Source organism: Gigantopelta aegis, chromosome 7 (genome assembly GCF_016097555.1).
Source record: "Gigantopelta aegis isolate Gae_Host chromosome 7, Gae_host_genome, whole genome shotgun sequence".
Classification (NCBI taxonomy): Eukaryota; Metazoa; Mollusca; class Gastropoda; order Neomphalida; family Peltospiridae; genus Gigantopelta; species Gigantopelta aegis.
Window position 1 is genome coordinate 47,031,727 of NC_054705.1, and position 14,471 is coordinate 47,046,197.

The 14,471-nt window shown below is 43.0% G+C and overlaps 1 protein-coding gene across 1 annotated transcript in view; it reads left to right on the forward strand.

Annotated features, from left to right (window-relative positions):
* The window catches only part of LOC121376735 (multiple epidermal growth factor-like domains protein 10), an 87,485-nt gene that overhangs the window by 63,983 nt on the left and 9,031 nt on the right, over window positions 1–14,471 (forward strand). Inside the window, exons 9-11 of the mRNA XM_041504499.1 lie at window positions 2,305–2,439; window positions 7,511–7,636; window positions 8,799–8,959. Coding sequence (XP_041360433.1) covers window positions 2,305–2,439; window positions 7,511–7,636; window positions 8,799–8,959 — 422 coding nt within the window. The remainder of the gene's footprint in view (window positions 1–2,304; window positions 2,440–7,510; window positions 7,637–8,798; window positions 8,960–14,471) is intronic.

A 14,471-nucleotide genomic window follows, 5' to 3' on the forward strand; every position in this document is an offset into this window, starting at 1 on the left:
GCCCCTGACTGTGACCTAAATTCCTCCACGCCTACCTTTTGAATAAACACCGCTAACCGACCGTTACAAATGACGTCACATTCATGTAGAACTGACTCGTCTCGTGGCATATACAGGTTCATGTAACTGTTGTGCACAAAAGGACTAAACCAAGAAATCATTAAAAGGCGGGTCCAAAGAAGGGAACCAGGGAGATCTGTCCGTCTAAAAAACAAATAAGGTTCCCCCATTTTGAACAATTTGTTTACAATTTTCAAGATGGGGGGGGGGGGGGGGGTTGGGGGGAGGAAGGGATGTTGTATTTAACGACGCACTCACCACATTTTAAATACGGTTGTGTGATATTGGACATTTGGTTACGAACAACACTGTTAATTAGAGCGGGTGCATGTGCAGGGGGTGGGGGGATTCGGGGGTCGAAAATCTTCCCTGCTCAAGCACATTTTCTCTCTTTTTTTCAAAATATTTTCCGGGGAAATTCGACTCCACCTCCCTGTAAACTTTGTTCACCACAGTCTAAACCTCCTGTTAACGTCCCTGCACACGCACTTGGAAAGAAAACCCGCTGCCAAAACACAGTGGGTAGACCTCCTGTTAACGTCCCTGCACACGCACCTGGAGAGGAAAACCGCTGCCAAAACACAGTGCGCTACTCCTTCCGATTAGCAGCGATGGCTCTATTATACGAACCATCCCACCGACAGGATAGTACATACCTCGACAGACAGGAAAGTACATACCTTGACAGACAGGATAGTACATACCTCGACAGACAGGATAGTACATACCTCGCACGGGCGTAGGAAGGTGCCAAAAAGTGTATGTGTGTGTGTGTGTATTGGGGGAGGGGCACACACACACACACACACACACACACACACACACACACACACACACACACACACACACATATATATATATATATATATATATATATATATGAAGGTGAACCGAGTACCGCAAACTGATTTCAAGTAGGTGAAATGTACAGGCGGAAACCGAAAGTAAAAGTTGCCCTAAAGATATATTATTAGACTACACGTCTGTGTGATGTTTTGTGACCATATATGGCTAAAAGGAATGTGTTGTCGTTGGTATATATTATGTATAATACTTACGAAAACCTGTAGAAAACTGTTATGAATTATAAAATCATATATTTTAAGATTATTTCAATAAAGGATATTCAAATGTCAAGGATATTGGTGCAGTAAACCATTTTCACTTTCCATTTGGATTACTTTACAAAAATACCACATACATTTAAACCGTTATAAACCAGTGCCCCACAACTGGTACATCAAAGAAATGGTATGTGTTGTCCTGCTTATGGGAAAGCACATATAAAAGACCCCTTGCTGCTAAAGCAAAAAGGTAGCGGGTTTATTCTGAAGACAATTACTACTATTGGCAGTCATAATACTTCGTCTTTCAACTAAACGGGACCGGTCTCACTGGCGTCGTGGTTAGGCCATTGGTCTACAGCCTGGTAGCGGGTTTATTCTGAAGACAATTACTACTATTGGCAGTCATAATACTTCGTCTTTCAACTAAACGGGACCGGTCTCACTGGCGTCGTGGTTAGGTCATCGGTCTACAGGCTGGTAGCGGGTTTATTCTGAAGACAATTACTACTAGTGGCAGTCATAATACTTCGTCTTTCAACTAAACGAGACCGGTCTCGGTGGCGTCGTGGTTAGGTCATCGGTCTACAGGCTGGTAGGTACTGGGTTCGGATCCCAGTCGAGGCATGGGATTTTTAATCCAGATACCGACTCCAAACCCTGAGTGAGTGCTCCGCAAGGCTCAGTGGGTAGGTGTAAACCACTTGCACCGACCAGTGATCCATAACTGGTTCAACAAAGGCCATAGTTTGTGCTATCCTGCCTGATCCCTTGCTGCCTGTCGTAAAAGAGTAGCCTATGTGGCGACAGCGGGGTTCCTCTAAAAAACAGTGTCAGAATGACCATATGTTTGACGCCCAATAGCCAATGTTAAGATAAAAATCAATGTGCTCTAGTGGCGTCGTTAAATAAAACAAACTTTACTTGTTTTAAAACTAAACGGGATGCATAATCGTTAGGAATTGGGGCAGTATCCCCCCTCCCCTGCAATCCTCCTTCCCCGTGTTCGAAATCGGAAGATACCAGCAACTGGGGGGTGTTGGGTGGGTGAACAGATATAATAATTCGCCTCTATCCCCCCCCCCCCCCCTTATCTCCCCACGTCCACCGCATACGAATAGCACGAACGTTTGATTTGACTCTAGTGAATACATAACCATCCTGTATCGCCATATTTCAGGGTTACCATGCACCTAGACATTACATAGCTACACAAGGGCCGATAGAGTCGACCATTTCTGACTTCTGGAGAATGGTTTGGGAGGTCAAGGCCAAATATATCATCATGCTGACCAGTCTACAGGACGGAGACCAGGTGAGTAAAAATATATCACCATGCTGACCAGTCTACAGGACGGAAAATAAGTGAGTAAAAATATATCACCATGCTCACCAGTCTACAGGACGGAGAATAAGTGAGTAAAACGAATATCACTATGCTCACCAGTCTACAGGACTGATAATAGGTGAGTAAAACGCATATCACCATGCTCACCAGTCTACAGGACGGAGAATAAGTGAGTCAAACATATATCAATATGCTCACAAGTCTACAGGACGGAGAATAGGTGAGAAAATAGGCCGATTAAAAGCCAGATTGTGTGTTTCAGGGAATATGTCAACGCGTCAGCAAACGATATCAACTCGTTAACTAACAGAACGACAGTGGCGTGACGTCACTAATGATAGGTTTAGCGCTGAAACATACACAGTGACGTAACAAAAGAAGCGATATCTCCTATAAAAGCCTTTAATGGATGATAAAGACAAATGCATATTTTATGGGTTTTTAGTTTTCCTTCTTGTCAATACAATACTTTTTCTAAATATTTTTAATGGTCTTTTAATAGTTTTAAAGTCTCTCATAACTCCATAGGAGTGGCTTGTATACTTTTATTGGTGTATTATTGTATTATTGTTGAACTCTTGTTTTTATTTTAATCTGCACTCAAGGTGAGACGTAAATAAAGAATTTGTCTGTATGTCTGTCTGTCCAATAACCGATGATTAATAAATCAGTGTGATCATCCACTGGTGTCGTTAACTTTCTATACTCAACAAAATTAATAAAGGGCCAGTAGACTTGTGGTAATTCTTAGATGACTTGTAAACATCGTGTTAGTCAATTCGACACGTGATACACGCAGCACGTGCAGACATTGTTGTGTGTGTTTTCTTTATGTTCATGTTTATGTTTATGTCTATGTTTTTGTCTATGTTTTGTTTTTGTTTATGTTTTTTGTTGTTGTTTTTCGGGGGTTTTTTTTCATGCCATAACATCAGCACCTTACAGTGGAAGAATTGGTTATGTTTAGGGTTTCTGGGTTTGTTTGGGGTTGTTTGTGTGTTTAGGGTTTCTGGGTTTATTTGGGGTTGTTTGTGTGTTTAGGGTTTCTGGGTTTGTTTGGGGTTGTTTGTGTGTTTAGGGTGTCTGGGTTTATTTGGGGTTGTTTGTGTGTTTAGGGTTTCTGGGGTTGTTTGGGCTTGTTTGTGTGTTTAGGGTTTCTGGGGTTGTTTGGGCTTGTTTGGGGGGTTGGAGGGGTTACCATATTGAAAGAAAAATGTCGAAAATGTTTACTTAGCCTTTAATTGTGTTGAATATATTTATAGGGATATGCTTGTGCAGGCCAAATGACTAACACATGTACACCGATGATCTAAAACTAAACTAGTATACAAACTGGTGTTTACGACCCAGGCTTATGTACACATGTACACCGATAATCTAAAACTAAACCAGTAACCAAACTGGTGTTTACGACCCAGGCTTATTTGTTTGGACGTGTCTGTGTAATACAAACAATATCAACACGCGTGTTCAGTTCAGCATGGATATTGATGGTCTAAAAATAGACCAGTAAATAAAGATTTGTATTCAAGACCCCGGGTTCTATTAATCCACATGTTTAATTCACTCAGATACTATTCAAGGCGCTAGAGTAGACACAAATTTATATTCGGGGTGGGGGTGGGGGTGTAGGTGGGGGCTACCCACAATGAGAGAAACACCAACACTCGTGACTGTCTTTTAAAAGTGTTAAGGGGCAACAGGCAAATATAAAATATTGTGGGGGGAAGAGGTGTGCTTGGGGGGATATCCTCCATGACACCCCCCACCCCACCCCCCACCCCGATGGCTACTACAGTGATTCAAGAGCCGAGTACTGTTCAAGAGCCGGGCAGTAATAATGTATTTACGGTATTTTTATCGCCACGCGCACCCGTCCCCCCCCCCCCCCCTTAAAAAAAGGTTCTACTACAGTTGAGAGGAAACCAAGCCTACAGCTCTGTAGTATGTGCGACTATGCGATCCATTCAGACCAGTGACAAAAGAGTCTGTAATTTAAGCAGGAAGTTTCAAAGGACTCCATATCGTTTGTTAACGCGTTAGATCACGCTATTGATATTACTACGCACACCAGTCATTGAAAAACAATGTACAAGCCCACTGACAGTCTTGCACACATCCGCCGGGAAATATATGGCCATGAATGACGTGCTTGTGCTTGACACTTCAGTGGATGTAAGCAGTGTCAAATGGTTGGCTGATTAATTGTTTTAACATACCGTATATCTCCTAAACTTAGTTTAAAAAAATACCCCAAGTTTTCAGTTGTCAGTTTGTTAACACCACTAGAGCACATTGATTTCTTAAGCATCTGTTATTGGATGTATCTTTTATATGCACCATCCCACAGACAGAATAGCACATACAACGGCCTTTGATATACCCGTCATGGTGTACTGGCTGGAACGAGAAATAGTCCAATGGGACCACCGATGGGGATCGATCCTAGACCGACCGCGCATCAGGCGAGCGCTTTACCACTGGGCTACGTCCTGCTTCTAATGTATGAAATATGGAAACTAACGTTGAACTTCATACTATACATCTGTTGGTGATCATATAGTTGAGAATTTGTCAGCTTATGATAAAATGTATAATACATTCAACAACACTATATATTTTCTGAATCAACTTTTTCACAGAGGCTTTAGTTTGTTGCATTTCTTTTGGCCACAGTCGGGATCTAGCTCAGTCGATAGAGCGGTGTCCTGAGGTTCTTGGGTTGAAGGATCGAATCCCGTTGGTGCCTAACAAGTGGAATATCAAAGGTCGTGTGCCATACTGTCTAAAGTACATATAACAGATCCACGCTACAAACCTTTGAACAAATGTAGTGAGTTTCCTTGGAAGAATATTTAAATGTATCACATACAACAGCGAGACAACGTGTCACAGTGTTTAACTGTATCACATACAACAGCGAGACTACGTGTCACAGTGTATAAATGTATCACATACAACAGCGAGACTACGTGTCAGAGTGTTTAACTGTATCACATACAACAGCGAGACTACGTGTCACAGTGTTTAACTGTATCACATACAACAGCGAGACTACGTGTCACAGTGTATAAATGTATCACATACAACAGCGAGACTACGTGTCAGAGTGTTTAAATGTATCACATACAACAGCGAGACTACGTGTCAGAGTGTTTAACTGTATCACATACAACAGCGAGACTACGTGTCAGTGTTTAACTGTATCACATACAACAGCGAGACTACGTGTCAGAGTGTTTAACTGTATCACATACAACAGCGAGACTACGTTTCAGAGTGTTTAACTGTATCACATACAATAGCGAGACTACGTTTCAGAGTGTTTAACTGTATCACATACAACAGCGAGACTACGTTTCAGAGTGTTTAACTGTATCACATACAATAGCGAGACTACGTTTCAGTGTTTAAATGTATCACATACAATAGCGAGACTACGTTTCAGAGTGTTTAACTGTATCACATACAATAGCGATAGTCCACACAATAAAGGTTTGCGCAGTTTTCATGAAGTAATTTGGTGCATGATTTGGAACAGTGCATTGAAAGTAAATTTAAGGATCTATCTGAGTAAATTTAAGGAGCTATTTGAGTGAATTTAAGGATCTATTTGAGTAAATTTAAGGATCTATTTGAGTGATTTTAACTTAGTTGGCCGAGGGGGCCAGGACGTTGCCCAGTGATAAATTAAAGCGCGTTGATAGGGCCCATTGGGCTATTTCTCGTTCCAGCCAGTGCACCACGACTAGTAGTAGTATATCAAAGGCCGTGGTATGTGTTATCCTGTCTGTCGAACGGTGTGTATAAAAGATCCCTTGCTACTAATGGAAAAGTGTAGTGGGCTTCCTCTCTAAGACTATACGTCAAAATTACCTAATGTTTGACATCCAATATCCGATGATTAATGAATCAATGTGCTCTAGTGGTGTTGTTAAACAAAACAAACTTTTAGTTGGCTGAATTGTAACTTACTCCGCTTATAGGAAGACTGCCACCTTTATAGTACATGTTGTTGCGGCGATTTGCAAAATGTTCAGAATCTGTTAAAACACAATTATTTGTGAGTTATTGTAGTAATTTGTACGCGGGTGCATTATGGGTGAAATTTACACAGGATACCATGAAGGATCTTAACATATGTTATAATAATGCATACCGATGGATGATCGGACAACGACGACCATACAGTGCCAGCAAGATGTTTGTCAGTCATCGAGTAAAAAGCTTTGGCGCTTTACTTCGCTCAACAGCATATTCGCTGAAGAGCAGAATCGAAACAACTTCAAACGACCTACTTGCCCGCCTGCGGTGCACAACTGTGTACGTCAAATCTGTATGTGTAAATCGCTGGCACAAGCTGCTGTATATTATGTAATCAGTTTTGTATGTGATGTTTATATATGTTCTATGGATCTCTGATCTGAAATAAAAATCTATTATTATTATTATTATTATTATTATAGTGCGCCAGTACAGCCTACACACGCTTTCTGTTGCTTCCCTAATAAACAAAACAAACTTTTAGTTGGCCGAATTGTAGCTCACTCCGCTTATAGGAAGACTGCCACCTTTATAGTGCGCCAGTACAGCCTACACACGCTTTCTGTTGCTATCCTAATAAACAAATGCACTCCTAAATATGCAACTGGATGTGCATGCAGGGGACTGTAAGTATTTCACACATTATTTCGACGAATACACACCTTTTTTTGCTTCTAAGATTAGATGTCAAAATTACCAAAACTACCAATTAATAAATCAGTGTGCTTTAGTTGTGTCGTTAAACAATACAAACGTTAACTCTTTTTTTTGTCCCCGTGACGCGTCATTGTACAATTTCCTACAGATACTATAGGCGACGCCACACGATACGACTGTATCGTGCAAGTGTCTCGTAATTGACGCTCAAGATAACATTTCCATTTCGTCAGTAGCGAAACAATAGGCTAATCTCGTACAAGGAACTCGTATCGTTTGGTGACACCCTTTGTTTACAATCAGCACAGAGCTATATTCCTTTCCTTTATTTGTGTAGACCAAATGTTCCATGTACTGGCCCGACCCAGAGATGTGGATCAAGAAGTGTGCTAACATTGTGGTTACTCTGGAGAAAGTTCAAGTCCGACCGACTTACACGTCACGGAGGTTTTCACTTTCCAAGGTGTGTTCTCTCTCTCTTTAGATTGCAGGTCATTGCTTCTTCTTTTCCCCCTCCCCCTCCCCTTCCTCCTTCTTCTTCTTCTTCTTTCTTCTTCTTCTTCTTCTTCTTCTTCTTCTTCTTCTTCTTCTTCTTCTTTTGTTTCTTCTTCTTTTGTTTCTTCTTCTTTTTCTTTTTTTTCTTCTTCATCTTCTTCTCCTTCTTCTTCATCTGCTTAACTTCTTCATCATCATCATCATCATCATTATCATCGTCGTCGTCGTCATCATCATCTTCTTCTCCGTCACCGGCCTCGGTGGCGTCGTGGTTAGGCCATCGGTCAACAGGCTGGTAGGTACTGGGTTCGGATCCCAGTCGAGGCATGGGATTTTTAATCCACATATCGACTCCAAACCCTGAGTGAGTGCTCCGCAAGGCTCAGTGGGTAGGTGTAAACCACTTGCACCGACCAGTGATCCATAACTGGTTCAACAAAGGCCATGGTTTGTGTTATCCTGCTTGTGGGAAGCGCAAATAAAAGATCCCTTGCTGCTAATCGGAAAGAGTAGCCCATGAAGTGGCGACAGCGGGTTTCCTCTCAAAATCTGTGTGGTCCTTAACCATATGTCTGACGCCATATAACCGTAAATAAAATGTGTTGAGTGCGTCGTTAAATAAAACATTTCTTTCTTTCTTTCTTCTCCATCATTTCGACAATTTAGTTTAGTCGATTTTAGTATGTGTTTTACATTAATTTTGTTTGTATATCATTCACTTTTATATGTTTGAGTGTATGTCATTGCATGCTGTTTATGTTTTTTGCCATTATCCACTGCTAGTTTAGATCGAATATGTGTGTGTGCGTGGGGGGGGGGGGGGGGGGGGGGGGGGTGAGTGCGTGCGTGTGTGTGTGTATAACATGCAAAAATAACATTATTTGACTGACATAACGCATATATACGTACAATTACCCACTCCTTTTACCACCACCCCCCACCCACCCACCCCCCCACCCCCACCCCCGCCAAGGATCGCCCATGGTTCACTATTGGTATATTCTATTCTAAGTCGCAAATTGTGAGGTGGCTTATGTTACTTTGATTGTTTTTTTTTATTTAATTATTTATTTTATTTAATATTATTAATAGTATTTATTTGTTTATGGATTTGTATATTTCCCATGCAGAAAGGTAAAAAGACGTGTACGAGAACAGTGACGCAACTACACTACACAGACTGGGTGGACCGAGGAATCCCAAACGATGGCCGCGCGCTGCTTTCCTTCGTTCAGTACGTGAAGAGTCTCCGGTCAGGGAAAGATAATCACCCACTGATCGTTCACTGCAGGTATTTTCATCATTCCGTAGGCCACTTTCACAATTAGTTGATAAACGTCCTTTTATCATCTCAGACTTCACCCCAGGGGCCTAGCTCGAGTCACCTCTAGCCCTCCCCTTATTGATTAGCCCGAGCACTCTGACGGTAAGAGAGCTAGACGGACATTTGGACAGTTATTAGCCCAAGTACTCTGACGGTAAAAGAGCTAGACGGACATTTGGACAGTTAATAGCCCGAGTACTGTGACGGCGAGAGAGCTAGACGGACATTTGGAAAGTTGTTAGCCCGAGTACTGTGACGGTGAGAAAGCTAGACGGACATTTGGACAGTTGTTAGCCCGAGTACTGTGACGGTGAGAAAGCTAGACGGACATTTGGACAGTTATTAGCCCGAGTACTGTGACGGTGAGAAAGCTAGACGGACATTTGGACAGTTGTTAGCCCGAGTACTGTGACGGCGAGAAAGCTAGACGGACATTTGGACAGTTATTAGCCCGAGTACTGTGACGGCGAGAAAGCTAGACGGACATTTGGACAGTTGTTAGCCCGAGTACTGTGACGGCGAGAGAGCTAGACGGACATTTGGACAGTTGTTAGCCCGAGTACTGTGACGGTGAGAAAGCTAGACGGACATTTGGACAGTTGTTAGCCCGAGTACTGTGACGGTGAGAGAGCTAGACGGACATTTGGACAGTTAATAGCCCGAGTACTGTGACGGCGAGAGAGCTAGACGGACATTTGGACAGTTATTAGCCCAAGTACTCTGACGGTAAGAGAGCTAGACGGACATTTGGACAGTTAATAGCCCGAGTACTGTGACGGTGAGAGAGCTAGACGGACATTTGGACAGTTATTAGCCCAAGTACTCTGACGGTAAGAGAGCTAGACGGATATTTGGACAGTTATCACACTCTCCTACCAAATGTCCGTCTAAGCTTAGCTCTCTTACCGTTAGAGTGCTCGGGCTGCTTATTGCTATGTTGTAGGGGAGGGCTCGAGAAGACCGAGTGTATTATTTCGGCAATCGTTGACGACCAAATGGTAGACAGCTACTGTGTTTAAAATACACTTTTTTTTCTAAATTTGATGCCACAGAGCTTTAAGTTTGATTATTCTCGAGTCCAGTCATGACATTAAACTTACATGTTGTTAACCAGTACCAACGTGCCACGTGGGCACACACATTGCAATGGCGTAGGAAGGTGCCAAAACGTGGTGGGTGGGGCACACTTTTATATTTACACAATTTTACACTATTATAAAGCAAATATAAAGCATAATATCTTAAAAGTGGGGGCCCCCCTTGTCCTCTCCCCCCCCCCCCCCCCCCCCCCCCCCACCCACACACACTTCCTACGCCAATGCATTACTCTACGTCAGCACAAAAAAGTACAGTGCAGGTTCGTTTCGCATAGAGGCGTCGGATTTTTTCTTGTAGCGACTCAGTGGGTAGGTATACTAAAACGCAAAAGAAACGCAGGTCCTGAAAATGCGAAAGAATTGCACTTTGTAAAGCAGTATCTTTGGTGGAATTGAACCTCAACTGTGTTAAAGGACATGGCACACACCCACACCGCAGTCCCACCTGCGTGTCAATTTCATTACCTGTGTGACGTCACGAATTCTCAAAACACGTTGTTTGCACGTGCTGGATCATCCGTATCATGAATCCAGTGCAAACACACTCATTGAAATGCTTATAAAGCCTACACACCTGGATTTAATCGCATAAATTCAATTTGAGTAGTGACAGACAACAGAATCACATTTTAAAAATGCCGCGACTGACGCAACTCCAGCGAGGGATGGCCATCGGGATGTTGCAAGCCGGACAGACCCGTACTGCTGTAGCCAGACAATTGGGATGTCATGTTTCGACAATCGCACGCCTTTCTCAACGTCACCAAATCACTGGATCTGTGAACGATCGACCACGCACCGGCCGCCCGAGGGTGACAACCGCAGCCCTAGACCGGTACATCCGGGTGACCCACCTTAGGAATCGGATGCTGCCAGCAGCTAACACCGCTCACCAGGTGCGTGGTCCACGTGGTCCAGTGTCCGCCGATACCGTCCGACGCCGTCTGAGGGCAGCAGGACTCCGTAACCGCCGTCCTTATGTGGGACCAATATTGACCCCTCGGCACCGCCAACAACGTCAACAGTGGGCGCAACAACATCAAAGATGGCGACGTGGCCAGTGGCAACAAGTTCTGTTTACTGATGAGAGCCGTTACAATCTTTCCAACGCTGATGGCCGAATCCGAGTATGGCGACGTCGACATGAACGTTACTCCGACTGCTGCGTTCTGCAGGCCGACCGATGGGGCGGGGGTAGTGTGATGGTGTGGGGTGGGTTCTCATTCAACCACAGAACACAACTTCATGTGTTCAGACAACGCGTTAATGCCGCCGTGTACCAAAATGACGTCATCAACAATCACGTCGTTCCCTTCTTTGCCGCTCACCCACGTGTGCGCTTGCTGCAGCAAGACAATGCCAGGCCGCACACTGCCAGGGCAACACAGGCGTTGCTGGCTCAGCACAACATCCCAACGTTGCCGTGGCCAGCCTTATCTCGGACATGGCGCCTATCGAACACGTCTGGGATGAAATCGGACGTCGCCTTCAGGCTCGCGGACAACCTCAGAATATGCAGGCGCTGGAGGCAGCATTGGTCCATGAATGGAACTCACTCCCTCAGGCATTCTTTCAACGGCTTGTCAACTCAATGAGGAGACGTTGCACTGCCTGTTTGAATGCCCAGGGTGGTCACACGCGATACTGACTTTGACAATGCTACAGGTCGTCTCTTTCACATTTTTAACATGGACCCCCACCCTACTTTATGACATGAAACAATAGCCAAAAAGGAATTCAATCAAAAATTTTCAACACCAATGTGTGCCGAATTGGTGTAGCTCCAAAATAAATGTTGAAATCTTCATTTCGTTTTGTTTTTTTAATATTTTATATCCAATTTAATGAGAACCTGCGTTTCTTTTGCGTTTTAGTATATAAGACCACTACACCGACTTCTCTCTCACTAACAACTAACTACTAACGCACTGCCCTGGGTACACAGCCCAGAAAGCTGAGGTGGGTGCCTAGGCCAGCATGCTTGAACTTTAATTGGATATAAGCACAACAATAAGTTGAAATGAATAAATGATATTACAGTTAGCACCACCAGTCCTGCGATTGGTAATAAATGATATCACAGTTAGCACTACCAGTCCTGATATCACAGTTAGCACTACCAGTCCTGCGATTGGTAATAAATGATATCACAGTTATCACTACCAGTCCTGATATCACAGTTAGCACTACCAGTCCTGCGATTTGTAATAAATGATATCACAGTTATCACTACCAGTCCTGATATCACAGTTAGCACTACCAGTCCAGCGATTGGTAATAAATGATATCACAGTTATCACTACCAGTCCTGATATCACAGTTAGCACTACCAGTCCTGCGATTGGTAATAAATGATATCACAGTTAGCACTACCAGTCCTGATATCACAGTTAGCACCACCAGTCCTGCGATTGGTAATAAATGATATCACAGTTATCACTACCAGTCCTGATATCACAGTTAGCACCACCAGTCCTGCGATTGGTAATAAATGATATCACAGTTAGCACTACCAGTCCTGCGATTGGTAATAAATGATATCACAGTTATCACTACCAGTCCTGATATCACAGTTAGCACTACCAGTCCTGCGATTGGTAATAAATGATATCACAGTTAGCACTACCAGTCCTGCGATTGGTAATAAATGATATCACAGTTATCACTACCAGTCCTGATATCACAGTTAGCACCACCAGTCCTGCGATTGGTAATAAATGATATCACAGTTATCACTACCAGTCCTGATATCACAGTTAGCACTACCAGTCCTGCGATTGGTAATAAATGATATCACAGTTATCACTACCAGTCCTGATATCACAGTTAGCACTACCAGTCCTGCGATTGGTAATAAATGATATCACAGTTAGCACTACCAGTCCTGCGATTGGTAATAAATGATATCACAGTTATCACTACCAGTCCTGATATCACAGTTAGCACTACCAGTCCTGCGATTGGTAATAAATGATATCACAGTTAGCACCACCAGTCCTGCGATTGGTAATAAATGATATCACAGTTAGCACCACCAGTCCTGCGATTGGTAATAAATGATATCACAGTTATCACTACCAGTCCTGATATCACAGTTAGCACTACCAGTCCTGCGATTGGTAATAAATGATATCACAGTTAGCACTACCAGTCCTGATATCACAGTTAGCACCACCAGTCCTGCGATTGGTAATAAATGATATCACAGTTAGCACTACCAGTCCTGATATCACAGTTAGCACCACCAGTCCTGCGATTGGTAATAAATGATATCACAGTTAGCACTACCAGTCCTGATATCACAGTTAGCACCACCAGTCCTGCGATTGGTAATAAATGATATCACAGTTAGCACTACCAGTCCTGCGATTGGTAATAAATGATATCACAGTTAGCACTACCAGTCCTGCGATTGGTAATAAATGATATCACAGTTAGCACCACCAGTCCTGCGATTGGTAATAAATGATATCACAGTTATCACTACCAGTCCTGATATCACAGTTAGCACTACCAGTCCTGCGATTGGTAATAAATGATATCACAGTTAGCACTACCAGTCCTGATATCACAGTTAGCACCACCAGTCCTGCGATTGGTAATAAATGATATCACAGTTAGCACTACCAGTCCTGCGATTGGTAATAAATGATATCACAGTTAGCACTACCAGTCCTGCGATTGGTAATAAATGATATCACAGTTAGCACTACCAGTCCTGCGATTGGTAATAAATGATATCACAGTTAGCACTACCAGTCCTGCGATTGGTAATAAATGATATCACAGTTAGCACTACCAGTCCTGATATCACAGTTAGCACTACCAGTCCTGCGATTGGTAATAAATGATATCACAGTTAGCACTACCAGTCCTGATATCACAGTTAGCACTACCAGTCCTGCGATTGGTAATAAATGATATCACAGTTAGCACTACCAGTCCTGATATCACAGTTAGCACCACCAGTCCTGCGATTGGTAATAAATGATATCACAGTTATCACTACCAGTCCTGCGATTGGTAATAAATGATATCACAGTTAGCACCACCAGTCCTGATATCACAGTTAGCACCACCAGTCCTGCGATTGGTAATAAATGATATCACAGTTAGCACCACCAGTCCTGCGATTGGTAATAAATGATATCACAGTTAGCACTACCAGTCCTGCGATTGGTAATAAATGATATCACAGTTAGCACTACCAGTCCTGATATCACAGTTAGCACTACCAGTCCTGCGATTGGTAATAAATGATATCACAGTTAGCACTACCAGTCCTGATATCACAGTTAGCACCACCAGTCCTGCGATTGGTAATAAATGATATCACAGTTATCACTACCAGTCCTGCGATTGGTAATAAATGATATCACAGT